Source organism: Amblyomma mixtum, chromosome 5, assembly GCF_055824585.1.
Source record: "Amblyomma mixtum isolate Tamu chromosome 5, ASM5582458v1, whole genome shotgun sequence".
Lineage (NCBI taxonomy): Eukaryota > Metazoa > Arthropoda > Arachnida > Ixodida > Ixodidae > Amblyomma > Amblyomma mixtum.
Window position 1 is genome coordinate 181,775,065 of NC_143016.1, and position 27,142 is coordinate 181,802,206.

The following is a 27,142-nucleotide window of genomic DNA, read 5'->3' on the forward strand; positions in this document are numbered from 1 at the left end:
CGTGGATTACCGCGAGGCCACGTAGGAACGTGGTCGAACGGTGAGAGCGGGAGCTATGTGAGAACCCTTTCATGCTACCTGCGGCAACAATGGACCGGAAAGGGGTGCTCGTTTTGACATAAATGACGGAATCCAACACTCATCGAAACCAAAGGGTGCAAGGGATGTCTTTTTTCTTTAGATTTTTTATTTTTGTTGTACTTTTTGGACGCCGGCTCGGTTCTCCTCCACCTTTCTTCCCAGATGTTGCTGGGACTATGCGTTGTCTGCTGTATCATGTTTCAAGTGTACCCAGCCGGGGCCGGTCAGAGGATCAGTTTTATCAGTTGTTCAGTTTCGTTTTGTAGGGAAAAGCTACACTGCGTGGGATAGTGAACAAGGGAGCCGTAGCGCTCCCGAAACGTCTTTCCATCTTTGTTGACTTTGGCCAGTGACCAGCAATCCTCATCACTGCGTGTGTCAGAGCCTAGATTCGCGTGAGCGGGAGCCGCCTGTTCTGCGCATGTGTGAAAACCAAGTGACGTCACGAGAGGCGCAGGTGCGTCGCCTCTTCGCCGCAGCCGTCGCCGACTCCGCCGCCTGACCCACAGATGTGCCGCGCGCTACTGTGCATGTGCGTCGCCTCCTCGCCATGGACGCCGCCGCCGCCTGACCTTAGCAGTTCCGCGTGTTTACGACAGATGAGCCGCGCGCTACTGCGCATGCGCGAGGAGGGTGCGCCGCGTGTATATAACGCGCTCGGCGGAGAACTAACGGACGCGTTCGACATGGAAGACAAGGAAAGTGCGGCTGCTGCTAAACGACTCAGAAGAGCGGAGAAATAGAGTTCTTCCGATCCAGAGGTAGTCACCTGGGAGCTGGCCGACGAACAACGGAGGAAAGACCGAGCCAAGGCGAAACGTGCATCTGAAACACCGGGAAAACGCGAGGCCTTGCGAAAAGACGTCGCCAAGAAGCCGAACGTTGCGCTATGGCCACCGCTGTGGCCACTGCTAGTCAACAAAGTGAGGAGGAGGAGCAGCAGAAGGAGGAAAACATGAAAGAAGATTCAAAGACTCACCGCTACACTGAACACGTGTTAAGACTGAGTGAAAGCCAGTGCGTCCAGGGTGTTTACGTCGGATTTTGTGAACAACTCGTTTGGCCATGTTTGTGATGTGTGTGAGAGACTATGGTACTTTTCGCTACGTATATCCAGGCTTAACCTTAGCTAAGCAACAGCCAATTTTTATAGATCTTTTTGCGCTTTGTGTGTGTGCAGTTATTCAGCTACGGAGGCAGTTCATTTTAGATCTTTTGAGATTTTAGTAAGCTAGGCCTGGGATCCGATTTTTATTTATTCGTACTGCAAGCCTGAGCCAAGACAGGAGATCCAGGATATGTACATTAACAAGTATTGCACGATTGAAAAAAGAAAAACAGTAAGACAAATCAATGAAACTACAATGCGCTGGTGCTTGAGGGCTTAACATACAAGAGGCGCAATACGCATTGCCTTATACGGAAATAACAATGCATTTTTAATAAGCCTAGAACAAAAAGAAATCAAATTTAACATCTCTTGGGTCCATTGCTTGGAGCCATTTACGGAACAAGCTGGCTTCGCCCAGCAGAAGTCTGTGCTACCTGTGCTTTGAAAGGTGAAAAAAAAAAGAAAAAAGTTTTTTTTTTTATATTGAGAACTCAGCACTCTCTGGCTGTGCGCACGCAGGAAATTTGTCGTAGGTGTCTCGGAGACACTCAGCTTTTAAAAGCGCGATGCTTCGACAAGCGGAACTTATGTTAACCGTTTTTGCTGAACATTATGTTCGCTTCAGTTCGAATACTGGCGGTTCCCGCACATTGCATGCAGTAACGACTTCCACTACAAGAATTCACTCATGCAAATATCCGAATGTTGCACTTGTGAGCATGAACATGGCCGTCACTTACGGGTAGAACAGGTTTTCGCTCTCTAATTCAAGCTTTTCTTGGCAAAATATGTAACCGACGCTCCCGGACATGGTGAGAACTGGCACCTGCCACGTGTAAAATGTTTCCTTATAGAAAGGCTGGCAAGTTTCCCATGGCACAAACCATAGCCTGTGCACGAATATCGGTTGCAAACCCGCAGTAACAGAAGCCACCAATGAAACGTCCCTGCTGTTCAGATTGCGAGAACAGTACTTTCTATTGTGTACTATTAACAAGACAGCGTTAAGGTCCCCGTGTCGCAGAAATGCCGATGTCGTCGTCGGTGGCGTTGGCCGTGAGCGAAAAATCCCGGAAGCATTAATAAATAAAAGAGAGTAGGAAATTTGTCGAGTACAGGAATCGTACCAGGGCTTCAGCAGTGCGAGACGAGCACACTATCCACTCCGCCATGCCAGCTCGATGGTTCGGAAAAAACAAAGGCGCGTCTAGTGAATAAGGTGTGGTCTTAGAAGGGTTTTTTAGAGACATGTGCTGTGTTGTACATTAGTAATTATGAGCATAGAAATTACAGAAGTCGCAGTTAAGCACGTAGCAAAGTACGTTCCCGCTACTTTTCCTCTTCGCTTGGCGCGCATGTAGCGCCATTTCGCGGCACACACTACAACCTCCTCCTCGCAATGTACGCCACTGCCCGAGCAAATGGCGCGCGCGGCGGCCGCGCCTCTTAAAGCTCGCTCGTCTCGTTCGGGCGCAGTGGGGCCGTGCGGGGGCTGATCCAAACATACCTCCTGTCCCTTCTTAATAAATACTTTCGCCACCAACACCACCACGCAGGAATCACGCGGTGAGCGGCGAACAACGCACCGCACATCCAAGGCGCGTTCACCACGAACGGAATTGCTGCCCGTTCGTTTGGCGCGGAAGCTATGCTGGCGTTCGTGGCATCCGGTTTGTTGAGAAGCCTCCTATAGAGACTGCGAGCGGTTTGTCCAACGGGCAAGGCGTCTTGCCGAGCGGGCAATGGCGTTCCGCAGACTCCCTGGCAGGCTGCGACACGCTGTCGCGTTCCACTCCTAAAGGCGAAGCTTAAGCACCCTCCATTTTTTTAAAAGCTAACAAGTTTAACAAATTTTTTTGAAGGATGTTCGGTCAGAAAAGGGTGTGTATAAATTGAAAAAAATACTTTTCATAATTAGCTGTATTTCGTGGCTCCATAACCTCCTGCCCCTCCTATACCTACGAAAGTCGCTGCGGTTCCTGGCCAGCCAATGACAACTTCTCCCGTCTGATATCACGTCAGCCAAATGACGATAAGGCGCCAGCCTGAAGTGAAGCCGAAAGTAGACGACGGAGTTGTGAGGCGCGTCAAACTTATTTAGATGATGGCGTCGCTTTTGGCATTATACCTATGTATAATTATGTATTATTTATGTATTATTATTATGTATTATTATGTCATTATGCATTATGTCATTTGTATTATGTATTATGTCACATGTCATTATGTATGTCATTATGTCATTATGTATTATTTTGTCATCTCTGTCCAATCCAACCATTTCCTTGACACCTGCTTGCCCGATACTGTCCGCATATCCACCAACTTGACTACTACCGCGCCTGCCTCTACAGCAACTTGAAAACGCTAAGGAGACTCCTACCCTTTGGCTTCGCCAGAGAGAGAACGCAAACGCCTACAGCAGTGCTACCAGCCATTTATATATGTGACCCACTGTGTGTACTTTCGGGTACTGTTTTATTTCCAATATATTTTTTTTCTCTTTCTCACTGTTTTAATTCTAGTACACTTTAAGCGTATATCCACTGTGTATACTTCCTTGTAATATTGCCCTCTGGGCGCTGGATATAAGTGAAAAAATAAAAACAAGCGTCAACAACGCGCAAACACGATACTGCTGCTGATCGCCTTTTTTTACGCAGCGTGGCATAGTCGCCAACTTTCGTTTGCAAAATGTGTCGGCACAGCCTTGGCGATGTCTCAGGTAACAGAAAGCGCTATAGTAACGTCATTTATTTGCAATTAATTTAAGCGTAATGTTTAGTAGAGAAATGCCAGCATAACGTCTTTATCAAATAACTGTTTCTTAAGTTCAAAATTCTTATGTACCAGTACACATAAATTTAAATACTAAGTTCAGAAGTCGAGCTTTATTATAACACATTGTGACTCGGCATTTGTCTTTCAGTGTTCGAAATATTTATGCAATGGCTGAATAGAACTAGAAATTAAGATTTAAAACAAGTGCCAGCGTAACTTCCAAATCTGGAGCAAATGGACTTTGTTGCATTCGAGTTCGAGATTAAGAACAGCGACCGGATGTATGGAAGTCAAACCGATATTCCCCGTTTGCACTACAGCCTAGTTTCAGTGATTTTAGAAAACAAGCACTTATTATGTTAATGAAGATATTGCAATGCTAATAGCTAATTCCAAAGCATCAAAAGCTTACTTCAAGAACCTAATTAAGGCACTGTTCTAATGCTTATTTCCAGACCTCTGCCAGTAATAAAAAACTTCCACTTGCACTTCCACTGTTATCAAGAGGAGCTCTACAACGGAAACGCGCACGTCCTGTAGAACGAATGTGTAGATGAAAAAGTGGGCCAAAAATTGAAGATAATGAGGCACACACTTTCGCAGACATCCCAGACGGTATTTGAGGATGTGCCGGAACTCAGCCATTGCGCATGGGCATATCCTCGGTAGGCGGCGTGATATAGTTCCGAATGCCAGCACTGAGAGCATTGCATCGGCGGGGAACTGTCGTTTTAATGAGCCAGGATAACCACACTAATCATCCGCACGCACCGTGTAAAAAACTATTACCGCGTCAAACTGATTCTAGTCGCTATTTGTTCCGTATCATCTATACAAATGAGATGTCGCTTTTCTAAATAAAAGAAATCAGGTAGCGTTCTCCTTAGAAACATAATTTCAACTTTTCATGTCGTTTTGCTGAGTAGCCGCTGTTTTAGGAACTAGAGTCAGAGTCAGGAACTAGACCGACAATGATAGCTGAGAAACGTACGCTTTATTGCGGACTAGAGGAGGAGGAGTTTGCTGCCGTGCACAGGGGGAAAGTAATGAGAGGATATAAAGGTGAGGGAGAAAAGGGAGAGAGAAGAAAAAGCAGAAGGCGAAAATTCTTCGGAAGACAGAGCCGGTCGCGCAGGCTCAACGCTTTCAAGAACCACAGAAGGGCTTGGCGGGCCCTCACCGCCGATGACCGCCGCGGCCAATCTCCAAGAATCTTGAACTCAGAAGATGTGAGGAGCAGGGGAGGATATACACCTGCCATTCTATTTTAGTGCACTCTGTGGTCGTTCACCTGATACAAGCAGAAAATTGTTCAGTTCCCTCTTCGAACGAACATAGAACCGTGGTACATTTTCTAATTCCTCCTGTGGAGCACAATATTCTGCTTGACAGGCAACATGAGGACCTTTGCAACGATGTCATTAACGTTGACATCTGTGGTCTTCCCTGGCGCGCTGCAGCTCAGCCTCTGCATTAGTCGAACCAGGATGTAGAACATGTCCACGTGTGCCAACTTCTCTCCAGGACAAGTGCGCGGGCCCGTGCTGAAGGTGACCACCTGCTTGGCTTCCTGGCGTAGCATTCCTGTGGCTGGATCAAGGAAGCGCTCAGGCCGAAATTCCTCAGGATCATCCCAGATCTCGGGGTCATGGTTCACGCCATATATGTTAAACATGATGCCTGTGTCCTTGGGTATGAGCAGTTCACCTGCGGAAAGGTACATGGATGCGTACTCGAAATCTTATGCTGATCACATTGCTGGCCGAGAGAGCTTTCTTTAAACCAATGCGCCGTCTAGTAACAGAATAACATTTTTAGCTTAATGATTTGTCTTCTATTCCGAAGATAGAGGCAAAACTGACATACAAGCAGAGAAGTACAAAAATTGCAATGTTGTGCATATCGCGATTTCAGAATGTTGGCGTAAACTACGGTCAGCAAAAAAAATTAATAAACACTTGATCCGCTTAGTTGCAAGGTCGCCCAGCGTTCAAGCATTTGCAAGCGTGTCACGGCTAACTCGCGGAGCGTTAGATGCGGCGAGTGCAATCAGCCGGACGCAATTCGGAGGGTAGCACTGACAATTTTTCACGGCCTTCCCTATTACTTGGTCTCTCTCACGCACACTTTCTTAATCACCGCAACCGACACCATGTGCCTGTGACATACAACCACTGTATACTATCCTCCTATGTCTAAACTGTTTACTTGCTACTGATGACTTCCTTGTCTGCGTCAAATGCCTTCGATCCCAAAAGAATTCTCCTTCTTATCCCTCTCCTACTTTTTAGATTTGCGGTCACTACTTGTCCTTTATAGATGCATTCCCTCACCTCGCGCCCACGCTGCCTATTGCGAACCCAGCAGTCTTCAAAATTTCTCAATATTATGTTTTTATCCACCTTGATGCCTACCATAGGTAGAAGCTGAATATAAATATTTGGACTGACTGCTTTCCTTTACATTCTCAGGTCCGGAATCACGCGTTGGAATTCCTCCTTTGAGTCACTTAGCAACAAAGTTTCATCTGGAAGTAAAGGTTAATTAGGCGGCCTCGATTAATTTGGCCTCGATTAATTAACTGGTAATACTTCTGCTCCAATTCTATTCGAATGCTTCCTGAAGCAGCGATTAACTGAAGGATTTTGCGCCCCTTTTGATGCCGTGCTCTTATTCCTTGTTTTTAAATATTCAATCACTTTTTCTATAGGCTGTGGTCGCTACAACATAACAGTACTTAGGCAGGTGTGTCACCCTCACGCGGCTCCATTTATCGAGCCACTTGCAATTAATTCCGAACTTGAATCAATTCATTTGTTCATATGCAGGCCCACGCAGTCAGCACGACGTCTTGTTCTGAAATATGAATGCCACAAAAAAATGTAAAACTTTGTTTTCCTTCATAATTTTTACCCAGGCTCACTGCTGAGTGCCGCGTGTCCAAATTTAAAAAAGCCTTGTGGACGACCTTAGAGGCAGACGGGGCTGAGTATGCTTCTGAGTATGCTTTGCAGTTGTTTATTGCTTAACGTGCACATTGAAGACGTTTCGGTGTCAGCAATAACCAGTTATCCCATTCTGAAACCGCATGGACGCATTGGGGGTGTTTTTTCTACATCGCTTCAACTGTAACTGAGATTGTGGCGTAACTGACTTCTGTAAGTGAGTTGAGCTGTACATCAGCACTGCCATTCTTCGCCTTCCTGGCCGCAGTCCAGCCAGACTTTTTACCTTGCGAACAACACACCTGAACGCTTTTCTTTTTTGTAGAGTCTTGGTTTTTTTTTCGTAGTTTTGATAATACGAAGTTCAATTCATTCTCACCGACTCTGGTGTCAGTACAGGTGTTGTGGGGCAACCCGAGCGGGGATATAGGGTGGCAGCGAAGTGTCTCCATCAGGCAGGCCACCGTGTAAGGCAGCTTGGCTCGGTCTTTGTATGCGGGAGGAGCGCTTCCTGGAAACGATACAGAATAAAAATTTCCTTTGCACAATGGCATACTTGCAGACAGTGGACATTTGCTCTACATACCTGGACGTGTTCTATATGCTGCGAAGCCTCGCAGGCACACGCGCAATTCCTGCTTTTAACGATGTAAAATATTATTTGTTCAAAAAAACTGGCTTTGACATTGCGACATATCCTGACGCATGTCATCTAAAGCCAGCACTCACCAAAACCAAGGAGAATAATGAATATATATTTTTTTAATTTTGTGGTTTTTATAACTGGGAGATTAATAAAACCAGAAGAAAAACAATCCGTGCCATAGGTGGGACCCGAACCCATGGCCTCCGAATTACGCGTACGGTGCTCTACCAACTGTGCTACGGCGGCAGTTGTCCAATATTTTTCTTTCGGGGTAATTATGTGTGGTGTAAGCGAAACTTGAGAATGTTCGCCAGTGCCACCCTCGTTTATAGCGGCGGACGCAGTAAGCCGTGGATTGCCGCGAGGCCACGTAGGAGCGTGTTCGAACGGTGAGAGCGGCAGCTATGCGAGAACCCTTTCACGCTACCTACGGCATCAATGGACCGCCAAGGGGTGCTCGTTTTGACATAAATGACGGAAGGCAACAGTCACAGAAACCAAAGCGCGCAAGGGATGTCCTTTTTGTGTAGATTTTTTTATTTTTGTTGTACGTTTTGGACGCCGGCTCGGTTCTCCTCCACCTTTTGTTCCCTGCTGTTGCTGAGACTATGCGTTGTCTGCTGTGTCATGCTTCAAGTGCACCCAGCCCAGGCCGGTCAGGGGATCAGTTTGATTGGTTGTTCAGTTTCGTTTTGTAGGGAAAAGCTACACTACGCGGGTCAGAGCCGAGTTTCGCGTGAGTGGGAGCCGCCAGTTCTGCGCATGTGTGAAAACCAAGTGACGTCACGAGAGGCGCAGGTGCGTCGCCTCCTCGCCGCAGCCGTCGCCGACTCCGCTGCGTGATCCACAGATGCTCCGAGCGCTACTGCGCATGTGCGTCGCCTCCTCGCCACGGACGCCGCCGACGCCTGACCTTAGCCGATCCGCATGTTTACGACAGATGAGGCACGCTACTGCGCACGCGCTCGGCGGAGAATTGACGGACGCGTTCGACATGGAAGAGAAGGAGAGTGTGGCTGCTGCTAAACGACGCAGAAGAGCGGAGAAATAGAGTTCTTACGATCCAGAGGTCTGTCGAGCCTTGGACTAACACAAAATTTGTTATCAAAGATTGAGCTCTTCGTGAAAGGGCGCATAAATTCCACATGTGCTAACAATTGTAACTCTCCTCTCTCGAGTTTAACATCGGGTGTTCCTCAGGACGCCGGGCTGTCTTTATTGTTCCCAATCTACATCAATGACCTGCCTTCTATGGCATCATATCTAAACTGAGATTGGTCGAACATGATTGCCTCGTATAACTCCTCATAATGAACCAAGTTGACACCCGTGCTCTCCAGCAAGAACTAAACATTACCACAGTTTTGTCCAAAACTCGGCTCGTGTCTTTCAACTACGTCAACTGCAAGGTCATAAAATTTTCTCGCCTTCATAGCCCGACTAACAATACCTACTATGTCAACTTAGACACTGTTACCCCAACCACAAAATACAAATATGTTGATCTGCACACCAGACCATCGCTACCATGATTAACGCATATAGAAACCATCTGCTGCGAAGCCTCGCGCAACCTGGGCTAGACGCGACGTAATTTAAGCAACTCATCGCTAGAATTATAAGCTGGCATATTAAACGTTCATGGGGCCAAAGGATGAATATGCGCCAGGCATCTGGAATCCGCCACAAGTACACCTCGCCGATAGCTTTGAATCTATTCAAAACCGCGCTCAATGGTTTATCACCTCAACCTGTTCAAACAATTCAGCCTCACTTCATTAAAAAAAAAAAGAATTTTTAACTCTGATTACTAGCATCATGCCGGCTGACATCTCGTTTGTGCCTTCTTCATACGTTCTATTTCCACCACAGACACGAACTTCAGACACGAACTTCTAACACCACGTCTAAGAAGGCCATCTAGTTTAATTCACAGCAAACCTTTGATACGCATTTCTACCAGAACCCTAGCAATTAATAGGTAACTTCTCCCTCATGCAATAATATCATGGAATTCCCTGCCCGAAAACGTAGTAACGTGGACAGACAGAACAAAATTCTGCGATAAGCTGAAAAGTCATATTAGCTAATACCTCCTTCCGCACGATCAAATGGCACCACCTGCCTTATATCCGCTCTGAACGCTTTTTTATTGACTGTTTGCTGCGATTTCTGCGTCTTGCTCTAACTTTCTTCTTTTGTCTTTTTGTCTTGCTTGTTTGCGTTGTATTTTGCTTTTCTCTTTCTTTTTTTCGAGCTTGTTTAAGTAATTTTAACATGTTAACCTATGTAGTGCGTTCGGTCTCTAAAGGAGAAAACAAATGAAATTATAGTGCTAGTCATACTGCGGCTGGCCTGGATTGAGAAAAAAAAACAGAGCTTCTCACCAATACTTGGTTAAATTTTTTATGGAGTTTAACGGCCTAAAGCGAGACAGGCTATGAGGGACGCCGTAGTGGAGGGCTGAGGATAATTTCGGCCACCTGGGGTTCTTTGACTTGCCCTGACATCACACAGTATGCTAATCTCTTGTATTTCCCCTTCACCGAAATGCGACCGCCGCGTTCGAGATCGAAACTGCGTCTACAGGGTCAGCAGCAAACCGATATAACAAGTGAGTCTCCGAGGCAGTTTCTCAGGAATGTGTCCAACTTCAAATCGCTGGAGCTTGAGTGACGATTTCTGGAATGAAGTTCGTAGCATGCGCACTCATCTGTGGCAATATGTACAGGATCAATCACACTTAGAGGGAACACGGCTCCGCGTGGTCACGTACCTGCGGATCGCCATTTCATCTAATCCGTTCATGAATCGATACAGAGTGCCGCACGAGAAGAGGGACCTACACGTTGTGCTTGGTGTCATCTGCTCCTTTGTGTAAGTTTGCTACTGGCTTGGTCGCAATGGTGCTCCGCGTAGCCACGCGGAACTGTGTTCCCTCACAGTGTGATTGATCCTGTACAAGCGCAGCAATATCGTAGGGCTCGCTCAGTAAAACATATTTCAGACAAGCTAATTATCTACAAGAAAGCGTACACCTTAGACGCACAGCTACAGCGGGTAGTGTCTGCCAGATCTTCCTGGCGTACAGTGGTGAGCAGCCTTGTCTAGAGCGCTCGGGTGGTGCACTTCCTTGCAAAGAAATCCAGATTTTGTGGCAGCGTCTAGGGTCCAGCTGCAACGCTTGCACGGAAGTAGCGCCAGATAGCCTCATACACAAAGCAAGCACGAAAACTTTGCCCTGTAATGAGGGGCTGCTGTCTAATTTCGGTTTTTGTTACCAAGTGCGCACTGCTCAAGCGCTCTAGACAAGGCTGCTCACCACTGTACTTCCAAACCATGAACTGTTCGCAACAATGTTGTTTTAAGCGTTAACTGTTTTAGTGTCAAGAATAAAGTTGATGGGTTGGCTTGCTTGATAAAGCCTGTTGCCGCTGATATTATCGTGGCTATTTACAACCACTGAGCGTCTCTCATAGCCTTAGTCGCTTTGGGACGTTAAACCCCATAAACCAACCTACAACCACTGAGGAATGCGAGATGTTTCCTAGTTGATTAAATGTCTATCGTGATGGTCGGCACCAACGGAGCATTTAAATGAAGGATTTAATTAAGAGCAAAGGGCTTAGTACAGTCATTCAATCGAGTCTGCTTGTTGCCGTGTAAGGCGAAGTAAAGTGTCTATCATTGTTGTGGGCGCCTTCTTTCGCCCTTCGGCCTCCTAGCCGTATGTAGTGCGTCGGTTGCTTATCATTGCTGCACTTTTTATTCCGACTGTGTTCTTTTTCGAGGTGGTTTTAACTTGATGATGTTACATCGGATGATCACGTTTATGTCATCAAAGCCAATACCACTGATTATTGCGAAATGAAAGCGATGTTTGAAACACTTGGTTTTTCCAACACATCGCATAGCCAACTCGTGGACATAATAGTATTGACCTGCTCTTCTGCAACACTTCTGATATTCTTTCTGATACTTGCTGCGTACCAGAGTTTGGTTATCACCACGCTCTGGTTACTAACCTTGTCACTCCGGCTTAAAACCTAAAAGTAATGTACTAGCAAAATTGCTTTGAATAAAGGACAATATGCACCATTTTAGAAGCTCTCGAAAACAAATTTTTTTCGTTTGAATCTATGGCTGGAAATTTACATGTGAACAAGCTGTATTTTATATTTAAAGAAAAAGTTCATCACCTTGCCTACCTTCATGTTCGAAGCGCATTGCACAGTAAGCTGAGAGAAGGGTGAAGTCGCGGATAACAGGCCTGAGCATTCGCTTGAATCGCTACAGACAGCGAGCTCATTCACTATAATTGAAAGGCGAATCTATCATTACGTTTAATAAACTGAAACAACTAACGCCATTATTTAAAAAAGCCTACCCGAGTGTCGCAATATTGTCACTGACAACTGAGTATCGAGTTTCAAAAGGAGAAGCGAAAGACGTTCTGGACGTTCATGAAACCGTGTTGGAAAGATAAAGCAAGCCCGCCATGTCTAGAGCTTGAAATTTTTTATGAGGAGTGATCTTGATAAAGCGGCACTATTTAATCAAATCTTCCAGGCAACATCCGGCGTCTTAGAACTGGTTGTGCACGTATAGAATATTCCTAAACTTTAAAAAAATGATTCCACGTAACGTTCACCAGGATAAATAAAAACAAATTGCAAATTAAGTATTCCTGCAACGGAGAAATAATTAAAACACAAACTACTTGTAGGTATCAAAATGCAATTAATGCGATAGCTTTAAGAGTCTTGTTCAGTGGAAAACCCAGCGTGGTCCGTCAGGGTTTCGTCGAGAAACACCGGGCTCATAGAAAATGTGTGGCTACGTCACACGTTGAGCGGCGCAATTGAAAAGAGAGATAAATATATAAAAAAACTGCTGATTAGAAGCTTTAACATGACTAAAACTTCGTAAGGACATGTAAGTGTATGAAGCAAACGAATTGCGCTGAAGAGAATATTTGGGTAACAAGTCGTGAACCGAACCCGTAACGTTTTGGTTGCGACTCGGACACGCCACGCCAAGGCCACATAAGCGCATTTTTTATGCATAAGAACCGTCTAGAAAAGCACACCTCGAGCACGCTAATGCTTTAAACCACAGAGCTACATAATACGAGCCTGCCATACCATCCGCCTTTCACTTCCATCATAAACGTAAAATTTATGGGTTGCACAGAGATGCATCTATATAGGATAGCCAACTAGGAGAATCTTACAGCGCATCAAATACTCTCCGCACCGGAGTGCCCCACTTTTTTGACACCTACTTTATGAACGTGGTGATTCGCATGGCGGGCCAACATACCACTCTTCCAAACACTGAATAACCCCACAAACACTAAGAGATCAGAAGGCACAAAAGTTCTTCTCGACAGGCAAAAACATTTTGCTGTACGGATTCATTTGGGTGCCTTTCATAACAGTTCGTTAGGATATGTCAGAGAAGAACACACGACCAAGGCACTTGTATTAACACCATTTCCGAATGGTGTCAGCGTTGGGCTATGAAGCTCTCTCACATTAACAAGTGTAAGCATATATTTGTCTCTCGCGTCAGAACAACTGCTCGTACCTACTACATCAAAAATACTCCTCTGGAATTTGCCTCTTCGTACAAATATCTAAATGTTCACGTAAGGAGTAACTTGTAATGGTAACTGCATGCGAATCACGTAGTTAATCGTGCTAATGATACACTTGGCTACCTTAGAAGAACCTTTTCACACTGTCCTAGCGGACTAAGGCTTTTCCTTTACAAAAAAAAATTGTTTGTCCAAAACTGGAATATGCAGCTCCTCTTTCAGACCAAGGCGTCGTTTCACTCATCACTGAACTAGAGAATGTGCAGAATCGCGCATCGCGCTTTATATTGTCTAACTGCTATCATCCTTCTAGCGTGACTGCAATAAAAGCTTGACTATCACGGCCTCTTCTAACGGAACGTAGAAAAATATTTTGACTATGTTTATTTCGTAAGATTTTTCATTGCCATGTATATCTCAAGCAGAAACTTGTAGTGCAATTATCCTGACTTCATCAGGCATTGATGACCGTCACAAAATAGGAATTCCTTCATGTTGCACCAAACACTGCCACGACTCCTTCATTACCAACACTTGTAATAGTTGGAACCGCCCTCCTCGTGAAATTTCTGAATTTCTGAAATTGCGGATGTCATTGCTTTTCGTGCAGCTGTCATTAACCTTTTTGCGTCGAGGCGGCGGCTCAGTGTATGGCGCTTGGTTGCTGATCCCAAATATGGGGTTCGATCCCGGCCGTGGCAGTCGCATTCTGATGGAGGCGAAGTGCTAGAGGCCCGTGTACTGTTCGACGTTAGGACATGTTCAAAAGCATGAGGTGGTCAAAATGTCCGGCTCTGTTCACTATAGTGTCCCTCATCGCCTTAGTGGCATTGGAATGCTAAACCCCAGTAAAACATAAAAAACTAGTCTATTTTTTTTTCAATCCTTAACCATCTATATTTGCTGTCGTCTTTTCTTATTTTCTGTTTTTCGTTGAAGCACATGTACTGCGTTCTTGTGTTGCTGCTGATTTTGTACTTTGTTATCTTCTCGAACAGTCCTGAATATTTATTGTACAAGAACCATTTAGTTTTGAGTTATCTTTTTGCTGCTTTGAGTCTCTTGTTATTTAGATTCACCCAATCCCCTCAGTAATGCTTATGTCCTGTGCTTTGTGTCTCTTGTTATTTCGATTCACCCAATCCCCTCAGTAATGCCTGTGGGCTGTGAGGGTCAATAAATAAATAAAACAATAATCCATGGTTTCTGGAGTATTACACCAGCAGCAGTTCTCTGGCCATGGCACAAATAGCTCCTCAGCCGGAAGCCGTGCCTAGACAGGCCGCATCGGTGTGTGTGCTTTCAAAAAAAACATCTTATGACCAGACTGAATGCAGATTCGCTTAACACTCATTGAAGCACTGGCATAAAGAAACCGCCCCCCCCCCCCCGGTATGGCTGCAAATACAAATGTATAGGGAACAAGGAATGAGTAAGAGCCTCAGTCTTCTGCCTGATAGAGAGCCTATCTGACGTCTTATCTCTTATCTTATCTCACTAACTTATCTTACATTTGTTGAACCTGACCTAGAATAAGCATGCTCAGTCTAGGACCCTCATCAGTCTAACCATTGCAACATCATTGAATCAATGATAGTCGCGCAGCCATATTTATTTTTTTTTTCAGAGTTGTACTACTACTCCAGTGTAACTGCTCGTATCTCTCAAGCACTCTTTGCTAATCTCGAATTGAGACGTTGCATCTTCCCGCTTTGCTTTTTTCACAAATTTTATCATTCATCACTTCATGTTTCAGTAACCTCCCTCTTATCAAGCAGCATCAGCCATCACAATGCCGTCTACTCTCCTTCAGCACAGACTACACCTAATCTTCACTCCTTCTTCGTCAAAATTTATCCGGACTAGAAAAATCTGCTAATCCACTCTGTGCGCAACAGCAATCCGTCTCAATTCAAGGCTGCTATCGACTTATTCTTCAAATGATCAATCAGCCATCCCTGATGTCATATTGTCAAGTTGGTAATCAGCGGCTGAGGGCCCACAGCGGGTCAACAGACGTGCGCTTCCAGGTCACTTTCACTTTTACACACACACTTCCTCTTCTTGAGAGGCGCTTCCGTCTGCACGAGCGCTGGCGTCATTAGCCCCCTTCCTGCGAAGGTATCGACCCGATGCCGCCATGAACGCAGGGATGGTCTCGAGAAGAGTTAGTGCGCCCTTTCGCAGTAGGGCTTCAGGCGAACGACATGGACCACCTCGGGGCGGGGGTGGCGTCGAGATTTTTGAGGCTCGTGAGTACGACTTCATAATTCAGGGCTCCAAGGAGTCGCACAATTCGGTAAGGACCAAAATAGCGGCGCAAGAGCTTTTCACTTAGGCTGCGTCGTCGGATTGGGGACCAAACCCAGACGAGGTCACCCGGGAGGTATTCAACAAGCCGTCTCCGTAGGTTGTAGCGTTGCGCGTCCTGGCCCTGTTGATCTTGAATGCGAAGCCGTGCGAGTTGGCGGGCAGCTTCGGCGCGTTGTAAGAAGGATGCAACGTCGTCATTTGGGTGGTCTTCGTCATGGGGCAGCATGGCATCGAGTGTTGTCGTCACCTGATGGCCATAAACGAGGCTAAAGGGTGTCATGTTGGTGGTTTCTTGTACGGCTGTATTATACGCGAACGTGACATAGGGCAGGACGTCGTCCCAGGTTTTATGTTCTACGTCCACGTACATCGAAAGCATGTCTGTAAGCGTCTTGTTTAGATGTTCCGTCAGTCCGTTAGTTTGGGGATGATAAGAAGTCGTCCTACGGTGACTGGTGTGACTAAAAACTACAATATGGTGCAAGAGCTCAGAGGAGAAGGCAGCCCCTCTGTCCGTAATCAAAACTTGTGGAGCTCCATGACGTAAGACGATTTGATGCACAAAGAACTGGGCTACTTCGAGGGCGGTGCTACTCGGAAGGGATGCTGTCTTTGCATAACGCGTGAGATAATCAGTGGCTACTATTATCCACCTTTTCCCGGAGCCGGATGTAGAGAAAGGTCCCAGCAAGTCCATGCCGACTTGTTGAAATGCTTGCGAAGGCGGCTCAACGGGCTTGAGGAATCCGGCTGGCTTCACGGGCGGGACCTTACGACGCTGGCAATCCCGGCAAGTGCGGACGTAGTGTGCAACGTCATGACTCAGGCGCGGCCAGTAGTACTTCTCTTGAATTCTGGCTTGTGTTCTAGTAATCCCAAGGTGGCCGGAAGCTGGTTCGTCATGGCAGGCGTGAAGAATTTCATTGTGTAGGGACACGGGGACGACCAGCAAGTACGGCCTAGTGTTGGCAGCGAAGTTCTTCTTAAAGAGAACACCGTTACGTATGCAGAGAGACGACAAAGAGCGCCTGAAGGCTTTAGGAACTGTGCAGCTGGCTCTTTCAAGATAACGAATGACGTCGCGAAGATCGGGGACGGCGCGGTGATGCTCGGCGAAATCGTTGGTATGAACGGCACTCAGGAATATTTCTTCGTCGTCAGCAGCATCATCCGGAGCTGGTTGCACGGGAGCACGAGATAAACAGTCTGCGTCTGCGTGTGTGTGACCGGATTTGTAAATGACGGTGATATCGAATTCTTGAAGTCGAAGGCTCCATCTAGCTAGGCGACCGGAAGGATCCTTGGGATTGGTCAGCCAGCATAGGGCGTGATGATCGGTCACTACTTTGAAGGATCGGCCATAAAGGTATGGTCTGAACTTGGAAACGGCCCACACGATGGCGAGGCACTCTTTTTCAGACGCAGAATAGTTGGCCTCTGTCTTGGAGAGTGCACGGCTGGCATAAGCGATGACACGTTCTTGGTCCCGCTGAAATTGAACAAGGACAGCACCCAAACTAGCGTTGCTCGCATCTGTGTGGACCCGTGTGTCAGCAAGCTCATCAAAGTGCGCCAGCACGGGGGGTGACTGCAGGCGGCGTTGAAGCTCTTGAAACGCCTTCTGCTGCGGAGGTTCCCACTTGAACGGTACATGCGCTTTTGTAAGATCAGTAAGGGGTGAAGCAATTTTAGAGAAATTCTCCACGAAGCGGCGGTAATATGCGCATAGCCCGAGGAAGCGACGAACTTGCTTTTGGTCACGCGGCGGTGGAAAATTGGCAATGGCAGATTTTTTTTCAGGATCCGGAAGAACCCCTTCTTGGTTGACGACATGGCCTGCAAACTTTAGCTCTACATAAGCAAAATGGCATTTTTCGGCTTTGAGAGTAAGGCCTGATGATGTTATGGCCTGCAAGACCTCCTCGAGGCGACGAAGGTGCTCCTCGAAAGACGGGGCAAAAATGATGACGTCGTCCAGGTAGACCAGACAAGTTTGCCACTTCAAATCCGCAAGGATGGTATCCATGAGCCTTTGGAAAGTCGCGGGTGCCGAGCAAAGACCAAATGGCATCACCTTAAACTCGTACAACCCGTCTGGAGTGATGAATGCCGTCTTTCGCGGTCTCTTTCGTCTACCTCAATTTGCCAATATCCAGACTTCAAATCCATGGAAGAAAAATATCTGGTGTTGCATAAGCGATCCAAGGCGTCGTCAATTCTGGGCAGCGGATACACATCATTTTTAGTGACGTTGTTAACCGACGGTAGTCAACGCAGAATCGTAAGGTGCCGTCCTTCTTCTTCACAAGCACTACAGGTGCCGCCCACGGGCTCCTAGAAGGGCGAATAACGTCGTTTGCGAGCATTTCTTTCACCTGTGTGGTAATAGCCTCACGTTCTTTGGTAGACACTCGATAAGGTGACTGTCGGAGTGGCGGAACATTTTCGTCTGTAATAATGCGATATTTCGCAAGATGCGTCCGCCCGACGCGTGGCGAGGACGCGAAGGCACCACTGTAGCGACTGAGCAGTTCCCGTACTTTGTCTCGCTGGTCGGGCGGCAAGGTTGGGTTAATATCGTACTTAACACCAGCAAGTCCATCGGGCTCAGTTGTTGAAGCAGATGTTAAACTGTGCACACACCTATTTTCACTAAGAGCGTCAATATACGCCACAGTCGTTCCCTTGTTAAGGTGTTGGTGTTCGTTGCTGAAGTTGGTGAGAAGAACGTTGACTTTGCTATCTTCAAGGAAGACAACCGCCCTGGCGACGGAAATTCTTCTGTCCAGTAGAAACAGCTGCTTGCTTTCGACGACACCCTCAAGTTCCCGTATGTGCTTTGAGCCGACGGTTACCATCTGTCACAAAATTCGGCGCATTTTTGAAGCAAACAAAGAATAACAGCGCCGCCGAACTGCGGCGTGTTTTGGAGTGCAATCTGTCCATTGCACTGTATTATGTATGTGAAAACATTATGGTATGGATGTATGTATTTTGGCATTCACCCTTGACTTTGTGAGCGCATGCCTGTGCGCACAAATTTTGTCTTTTGTGAATATTGTTACACAATATTCTTAAAGGAAGGTGCAGTGTCACAAAATTCGGCGCATTTTTGAAGCAAAGAAAAACAGTGCCGCGCGGACGCGTCTCGCTGGCGCGAGACGAACAGGGGAGGAGGAAACCCCCGCGGAGCGCCTAGCCTGTGTGCGTGTGCTCTCTCTCTCTCCTCCACCACCGCTCACCGCCACGGCGTGCGCCGAGGGAATGAGTCATGCACGAAGATTTCTCTGGAACATCCGAGTCGCTTCTACAGCTGACGGGGGGAAGAGGGGGAAGCCTTGAGTGCGCTAAGACATGTCCCCCTCCTCTGCACTCGGACGTCGGCTACGCCGCCACGACGGCGCCACGCTAGAACACGCTGGAACCTTCGCGAAACGACTCCTGACTTTAACCAATGAGGACGCGCGGCCGGCGAGAGAAAGGAAGGGAAACTACACGGGAGATGCTGCGTGTATGTGCGCGCCTACTCTGGCGCGTAGAACAAACAGACGTGCAAGCGCGGTTATAAATAGGGCGTTGACTGCTGTCAAGTCGGTCCGGACCGCCGTTTAAGCTTCATCGAGGCGCGCCCGTTCGACTCCCGGGGAAAACACCACTCGGCCAGCATCGGACCAACGGGGCAACGGTCGCCAGTCTGCGGGACGGCATCGTCGTGGAACTTTTGTCGTCGGACTGCCTCAGTGCCCGGTGAACAAATTGTGTTTTGTTTGTTTACCTCTCTCTCATGTGTTAGTGCACTTTAGGTGCAATATTGCCATTGTATTGTATTCTCTCTCGAGTTTAACTTTGCACGAGTTGCATTGTGTTGCTAATCACTTTGTCTTTGTACTAGTGTTTGTGAAATCCTCTGTATAGTCTCAATTGCTGTATAAACTTTGTTTTGTTTTGTGAACCTTTGGCTCCGACCCTCTCTGGCTTGCGACCAGCGAAAGCTGGGCACCGAACGCCCAAAAACCTCTTGTAACTTGGTGGCTGGTCTCCGCTGAGTTCGCCACGCTGAGTCGAGGGCATCTCCTTCGAGTCCAAGACCGCTACCCCCACAAGCTCTAAGGGTGTCTGGGAGCTTCCCGCGAAAAGTGCGCGAAGTGTGGGTGACAATATATTCTGGCGTCCACGACAGGACGTTTGGTGTTTGTAAGCACAGAGAACGGAGAAAGAGTCGGAAGGAGTTTACGAAAAGGTCGTAAACGACTGTGAGCAGCAGAGCGATATTGTGAGGTGCCGCGCCGAAGCGGTTAGGGAAGTTCACCGTGTACAGGTATTCATTGCCTTGAATGTAGAGTTCGGTCTCCAATAATGAGCTTTAAGGAGCTAAAGGAGCTAATAGAGGTCGGCCTCCAGATGGGGATGACCGGCGCCGAACTGCGAGAATGGGTGTACCAGGAAAGAGACAGAGCTCGAGAAGAGAAAGAAAGAGAATGGCAGAAGAGACAAGAATTGGCGGAGAAGCTTTCTTTGGAGCGAGAGAGAGAATGGCAGAGAAAACAAGAAGAGAGAGAGAAAGATAGACAGCGCGCTAGAGAAGCCGCTGAGAAAGAGAGGCAAATGAAACGTGAAGGAGAAGGGAGAGAACGGAAAAGGCTCGAAGAAGCGGCCGAAAGAGCTTTTGAAATAGAAATGGCAATCATTCAGAGGAAGCTTGCTGAAATTCGGCGTTCGAGTAACGTGAGGGAGCCAGTGGAGCTTACACTCGGAGAGGCCGGGTGGAAGACTAACGAGTCTTTGTTGACAACCAAGGAAAAGGTTGTAACTAGCTCCTCTAGTGAGGGTGAGGTTGTGGAACAGCCTGTTCCTGCAACTGAAACCACAGAGAGTGAAGCACTGACCGGAGTGTCGCTTCCTCAGGAAGTCGAAAGTGTAGCTACTGCTGAGGTAGTAGGCACTGAAGTAAAGGCCGACCTGACGCTTCAGTCAGAGGGAACTCTAGGGCAGCCGCCTGAGGACGAAGAAGCAGTTCGGGTCTTTATGGAGGAGTCCGAGTGCAACACGTGCGAGTCTTGCAGTGCAGACCACGAGAAAGAGTGATTAAGGGGCATTGAGGAGAGCGCACTCAGAGAAAACACGGAAACCGTTCCCAGTGAACCCTCGAGCAGCGAAGAAGGCTTTCCCGATGAGGAAGGCGAGGAAATTTCTGCCTATGAGGAAGACGAGGAAATTCTTCCCGCTGAGGAAGAGACTGCAGTACAAGGAATGGAGCACCACTGCACTGAAACTGACGAGCTCAGGAAAGTATCGGAGAAAGCTGAGGAAGCAATACTGAGCGAAAGTGAGGAGAAAGAGCCATCAATGGCTATTGAGCCATGCTCAGAATGCCCCTCACAAAGAAGGCTCCGAAAGAACAAAAATGACTTGGTAAGAGAGGATAGTTCAGTCCTCGAAGAAGAAGAGAGAGCTGAACCAATGGCTTCATCGCGAGATAAGAACTCGGATGACGCAATTGACAGTGAACCGGGCTTGACCCGAAGGAGAATTCGGAAGAAAGTAAAAAGAAATGAATCGGACACCACCAAAGCAGGTGAAGCCGAAAAACAGAAGCCATGGAGAAAATTCAGGAAGAAAATGAAGAGACAGAACTAAGCTGAAGACAGCTGAGTCGAGTCCAAGTGAACTGCGGGAACATCACAGCTAAGTGAGAAAAAAGTGCAGACGAACGAGCGCAGCATTCAACAAGGACTCAGTCTGGAGGCACAAACGCAAACAGAAAAGCGCGCGCCGAGAAGGAGAACACGAGGAGCGGAGCCGTCATGAGCGAACTGGCGTTAAATTTGTTCGCAACAGACGCGCTAGCCGCAGGAAAGGAAGAAGGGCTCGAAGTCTGGGCACAAAACCAGACAGGAGTACGAGTAGGAAGCGGAGCCAAAACCGCGTTCGGAAGAGAAGCCTCAACACAAGGCGAAAGTGAGCAGAGCTCGCGACAGAAAGAAAAGTCTGAGTCGCGTGCGTAAGAGAACTAAAAGCGCGACTCAAACCTTGAGCGAAACAATCCTGTTCCGAGCCCGCTGTGTAGGCCAAACGTGGAAGTACCGGCGAAAGTGTACCTTGTATTTGCGTGCTCCATGTTTGTAGCCTTGTGTTAATGTACTGCCCAATCGAGGCGTGTATTTATGTGCATTGTGAACATTGCACTGTGTTGTGTAGGTGAAAACATCATGGTATTGATGTATGTATTTTCAAATGTACTTTGCGCGCGAATTGTACCGCCGAACTGCGGCGTGTTTTGGAGTGCAATCTGTCCATTGCACTGTATTATGTATGTGAAAACATTATGGTATGGATGTATGTATTTTGGCATTCACCCTTGACTTTGTGAGCGCATGCCTGTGCGCACAAATTTTGTCTTTTGTGAATATTGTTACACAATATTCTTAAAGGAAGGTGCAGTGTCACAAAATTCGGCGCATTTTTGAAGCAAAGAAAAACAGTGCCGCGCGGACGCGTCTCGCTAGCGCGAGACGAACAGGGGAGGAGGAAACCCCCGCGGAGCGCCTAGCCTGTGTGCGTGTGCTCTCTCTCTCTCCTCCACCACCGCTCACCGCCACGGCGTGCGCCGAGGGAATGAGTCATGCACGAAGATTTCTCTGGAACATCCGAGTCGCTTCTACAGCTGACGGGGGGAAGAGGGGGAAGCCTTGAGTGCGCTAAGACATGTCCCCCTCCTCTGCACTCGGACGTCGGCTACGCCGCCACGACGGCGCCACGCTAGAACACGCTGGAACCTTCGCGAAACGACTCCTGACTTTAACCAATGAGGACGCGCGGCCGGCGAGAGAAAGGAAGGGAAACTACACGGGAGATGCTGCGTGTATGTGCGCGCCTACTCAGCGCGTAGAACAATCAGACGTGCAAGCGCGGTTATAAAAAGGGCGTTGACTGCTGTCAAGTCAGTCCGGACCGCCGTTTAAGCTTCATCGAAGCGCGCCCGTTCGACTCCCGGGGAAAACACCACTCGGCCAGCATCGGACCAACGAGGCAACGGTCGCCAGTCTGCGGGACGGCATCGTCGTGGAACTCTGGTCGTCGGACTGCCGCAGTGCCCGGTGAACAAATTGTGTTTTGTTTGTTTACCTCTCTCTCATGTGTTAGTGCACGTTAGGTGCAATATTGCCATTGTATTGTATTCTCTCTCGAGTTTAACTTTGCACGGGTTGCATTGTGTTGCTAATCACTTTGTATTTGTACTAGTGTTTGTGAAATCCTCTGTATCGTCTCAATTGCTGTATAAACTTTGTTTTGTTTTGTGAACCTTTGGCTTCGACCCATTCTCTGGCTTGCGACCAGCGAAAGCTGGGCACCGAACGCCCAAAAACCTCTTGTCACTTGGTGGCTGGTCTCCGCTGAGTTTGCCACGCTGAGTCGAGGGCATCTCCTTCGAGTCCGAGACCGCTACCGCCACACGCTCTAAGGGTGTCTGGGAGCTTCCCGCGAAAAGTGCGCGAAGTGTGGGTGACACCATCACACTGGAACGTGGAGGCACGGTCACGTGTTCGTCCAGAATGTGCAGCGCCGCTGGAAGAAAACTATCCACGGATATGACCTTCTCGGTCGAGAACTTGACGGACTGCGATTGCAGATGAATAACTGCACCGTTTTCGGTCAGAAAGTCCATACCGAGTATGACGTCTCGGGAGCACTCGGCTAACACTACGAACGTCGCCAAGAATGTTTGGCCTTGCACGGTTACCCTCGACGTGCACGTTCCCGTAGGTGTAATTAAATGTTCTCCTGCAGTACGCATCTGTGGGCCATCCCAAGCGGTTGTGACCTTTTTTAGTGCCGCGGTGAATTGTCCACTAAGTACTGAATAATCGGCTCCAGTGTCCACCAGCGCGGTTACATCGGCGCCGTCAACCAAAATCTCCAAGTCGGCAGTTGGTGGTGTCTTACTTTGGGGACGTCGAGGCGTTCGGTCTCGGCTGCGGTGCGTCGAAGGAGTTCGGCATCGAGGAAAGGCGTCGTGGCCATGGAGGGGTGCGTCAGGACATCGGCTAGTTTTGAGGTACGTGGGCTCAAGAATCGTCGGTACGGCTACGGAATTCGGCGTTGGTTGAGAACTGTCTTTTGGCGATGGAGGATCTTGTATACTTTGTCGTTGAGCAGCCGCACCTCCAGAGGCTGCTGCATCTAGTTTCCCCTGCGGGGACTCTGAGACTGGCCTCGCCCTGGGGAACTGTAGCGACGCGGCGATGGAGATCGAGAGAAACGGCGCTGTACGGAGTCCGCTTGCGAGATGTAGTCCGCGATCTCCTGCGGTCGTTCTCCATACATCGGACGATGACAACCGACGGGGAATCCTCGAAGGCCCATCTCCCTGTATGGGCAGCGACGATAAACATGTCCAGCCTCACCGCAGTGGTAGCACAGCGGCTGATTGTCTGGCGCTCTCCAGATATCCGTTCTGCGGCGTCCTAGCCGCTATGGAGAATTCGGCTGGGGAGGTGGAGTTCGTGCAGCGGCGGAGGCAGGTATGTCGTAACGTCGGTTCGGCTGCGATGGAATAAAACGGCGTGTGACGGCGGCGTAGCTGCGATTCGGGGGCTGAGGCTGCACAGGGCCGGCAACAGGTAGTGCTGTACAAGTGCCTAGAGCTTGCTGCACCTCCTCACGGACAACGTCAGCAAGAGTGCTAGGCGGAGGTTTTTCCTTGTCCGGAAAGAGCTTTGCCAGTCCCCTCCCTCACAATACATCGTATCAACTTACGTAAGGAGTCTGCCGACTTCACCGTGGCGTCCTCCACAGTGGCCGTGAGCATCGACGGTGTTGTACAATCGTACTGCCGGGCCCTCATGTCCAAAGACTTTTCGATGGTGCTCGCCTCCTTTACGAAGTCAGCTACCGTGACTGGAGGACTTCGAACCAGGCCGGCGAACAGCTGCTCCTTAACACCTTTCATAAGGAAGCTCACCTTCCTCTCCTCCGACATGTTTGGGTCGGCACGCCGGAACAGCCTCTTCATTTCCTCAGCATACACCGTCACACTCTCGCTGGGGAGTTGATGTCTGGCTTTTAAAAGCAGGTCGGCCTTCTCCCTGCGCGACGTGCTGTCCTTGAAGGTTTGGAGGAACTCTGTCTTGAACGTATCCCATGTTCCAAGGCCAGATTCATTGTTCAGAAACCAGGTCCTCGCGTAGTCTTCAAGGGCGAAATAAACATGCCGCATCTTGCAGTCAGCGCCCCAACCATTGTAGATGGCCACCCGGTCATACTGGTCCAGCCAGTCTTCGGCGTCCTCGTGTGGTTGACCGCGAAAATGGGGTGGCTCTCGCTGGTGGTGGAGCAGGACCGGCGACACTGTAGCTGGAGGATTCATCGTTGTAGGACCTGCCCTCCGTGAACAATGGGAAACAGGGAGCAGTCCAAATTCGGGAGGTAGGCCCTGTAATCGGCGACTGCCCTGGTGGACTGGCGTGTCAACCTTCGGTATTTGTACGGGGCTCGAATTGCGGCTTGAAGGGGGCGTACGGTGCATTAACGACGTACCCAGCGCCTGTACCAGATGTCACGTTGGTAATCAGCGGCTGAGGGCCCACAGCGGGTCAACAGACGTGCGCTTCCAGGTCACTTTCACTTTCACACACACACTTCCTCTTCTTCTTGAGAGGCGCTTCCGTCTGCACGAGCGCTGGCGTCAATATTTCATTCCAGGAGGCATTTGAGGTAATGGTAATAAATAAATAAACATGAAAAGGAAATAAGGCATAATTTCATTGAGTGAATGCCGCAGTACTCTTCGCCTCAAGCTATTTTATTCCGTCTATCTTGAGGATCTTCATCCTCATCATATTTGCGCCCACTCCTACTGTATCTTTACGAATTAATTGCCGTTAGGAACTGCGACCTTACAGCCCAAGAACAAATTTGTCGCAGCATTCTGTTTCTGCATGAACAGATAAAGAACGTATTCACTGCGAAGTGAGATTGCGAAACGAATCACTGCAGATTTGTTTTATAAACCCTTACATCGCCTGCAGATATGCAACCTACGGTACGTCGGTTTGCTCTGAATATGGAATGAAGCAGAATTTGGAAACCACTTTTGGCGAAATTACTACAGATAATATCGGAGCTTACCGATCTTGTCCTGAATTTCCTTTTGGATCTTCTCCTGGATTCTCGGCTCTTTGGCCATCCTTAGGAACAGCCACTGGAGTATGCCAGCGGAGGTGTCTGTACCACCTGTGAAGTGGTGACACTTGGCATGAAGAGGGGCTAGCGCAGCAGTGGGCATGTGTATGCACGCTTTCACAGACGAAACGAGAGAGGTATTCAGAAATTCTAATTTAATGAGGCTTGCTAAGCTATTTGTCTGACGTAAAGTTCTGCATCGCAGCAATGAAATAAGAAATGACACCGAGGCAGAGACACAGACCCAGATGTGTGATTTTTGTGTGTATGTGCACTCGTAGCTCGAAATCTGTCTTCGCGCATGGTGTTTCTTTCTCTCACTGCATAGTTAATGCCTTAGCATGAAAATCTTGCCAAGAAGTTGTAAAATGTCCATGGGTAATCGTATAGTACAGACTCGAAAATGCTGACTGAACATCCTTAAAGCAAAATCTCTTTTTTTGCACATGTTGCCAGGTTTGGAAGTATCATTATGCTTACGCTAGTTGCCGTGTTATTGTGAGTAGCTAGGGCTATACTCGGTTAAAGAAAAAAGAAAACACAACAAAAAGAACAAAAGGGATAATCTATGAGTGACAAAAAAAATGACAAGCCGGTTATCACTGTGCAACACAACATTCAGCATGAGCTTTAAACGCATTCATATTTCTTGATATGTTAAGGTAGGAAATATCTGCGATGTTTCATGTCTCTGCAGCTCTAGAACGTTATTTTTAGTTCCCTACATACGAGGTCGGTTAGAAAAGTATCCGTCTTTATTTTTTTTTTGCGAACACCTGATGGATATGAGACAAGCGCGCTTGCATCACGCGACCTTGCACCTTCATGCGCATGCATGAATATTTTCCCGCCTGCCGATAGCGTCAGTCGCTGGGAAGCAGCGTTTGAGTGAGGCAGTGTGCAGTGCTCTCTTCGGTTTTTTATTGCAAGGAAAATGGCGGAGTGAAAGGAGCAGCGCTACTGCAACAAATTTTGCCATAAACTTGGCGACAGCCGAGTGGAAACCATTCGAAGTATTCAGACGGCTTTCGGTGAAGATGCTATGAGCAGCACACAGTTTAAGCAGTGTTACAATTGTTTTAAAGATGGCCGCACATCGGTGGAGAACGAGCCACGCTCCAATCGGCCATCAACATGCCAAAATGACCAGGTCATTGCCGAACTGAACGCTATGGTGATGCGGGACTGTCGCGTGACTATCCGAGAAATTGAGGAAGAGGTGGACATGAGCATATTCCATTATCACCGAAGATTTGGCCATGGAGAGAGTTGCGGCGAAATTCGTGCCGAAGCTGCTCACGGTGGAGCAAAGCAGCTTCGTGTTGAAGTCTCACAGGACATGCTGGATTCCGCAAACAGTGACCCCGACTTCATCAACATCATAATCACTAGTGACGAGTCTTGGGTGTACAGGTACGACCCGGAAACCAGATCCCAGTCGTCAGAGTGGAAGCATTCCACGTCACCAAGACTAAAGAAGGCCC

General features: G+C 48.1%; 1 protein-coding gene across 1 annotated transcript in view; it reads right to left on the reverse strand.

Moving 5' to 3' along the window:
• Positions 1–4,990: 4,990 nt before the first annotated feature.
• Positions 4,991–27,142, reverse strand: part of LOC149345002 (cytochrome P450 2B4-like) — a 74,594-nt gene continuing 52,442 nt past the window's right edge. The window contains exons 8-10 of the mRNA XM_089546421.1: positions 25,605–25,709; positions 7,298–7,429; positions 4,991–5,680 (exon numbers count right to left, since the gene is read on the reverse strand). Of these exons, the coding sequence (XP_089402547.1) occupies positions 5,328–5,680; positions 7,298–7,429; positions 25,605–25,709 (590 nt within the window). The 3' untranslated portion in view covers positions 4,991–5,327. The remainder of the gene's footprint in view (positions 5,681–7,297; positions 7,430–25,604; positions 25,710–27,142) is intronic.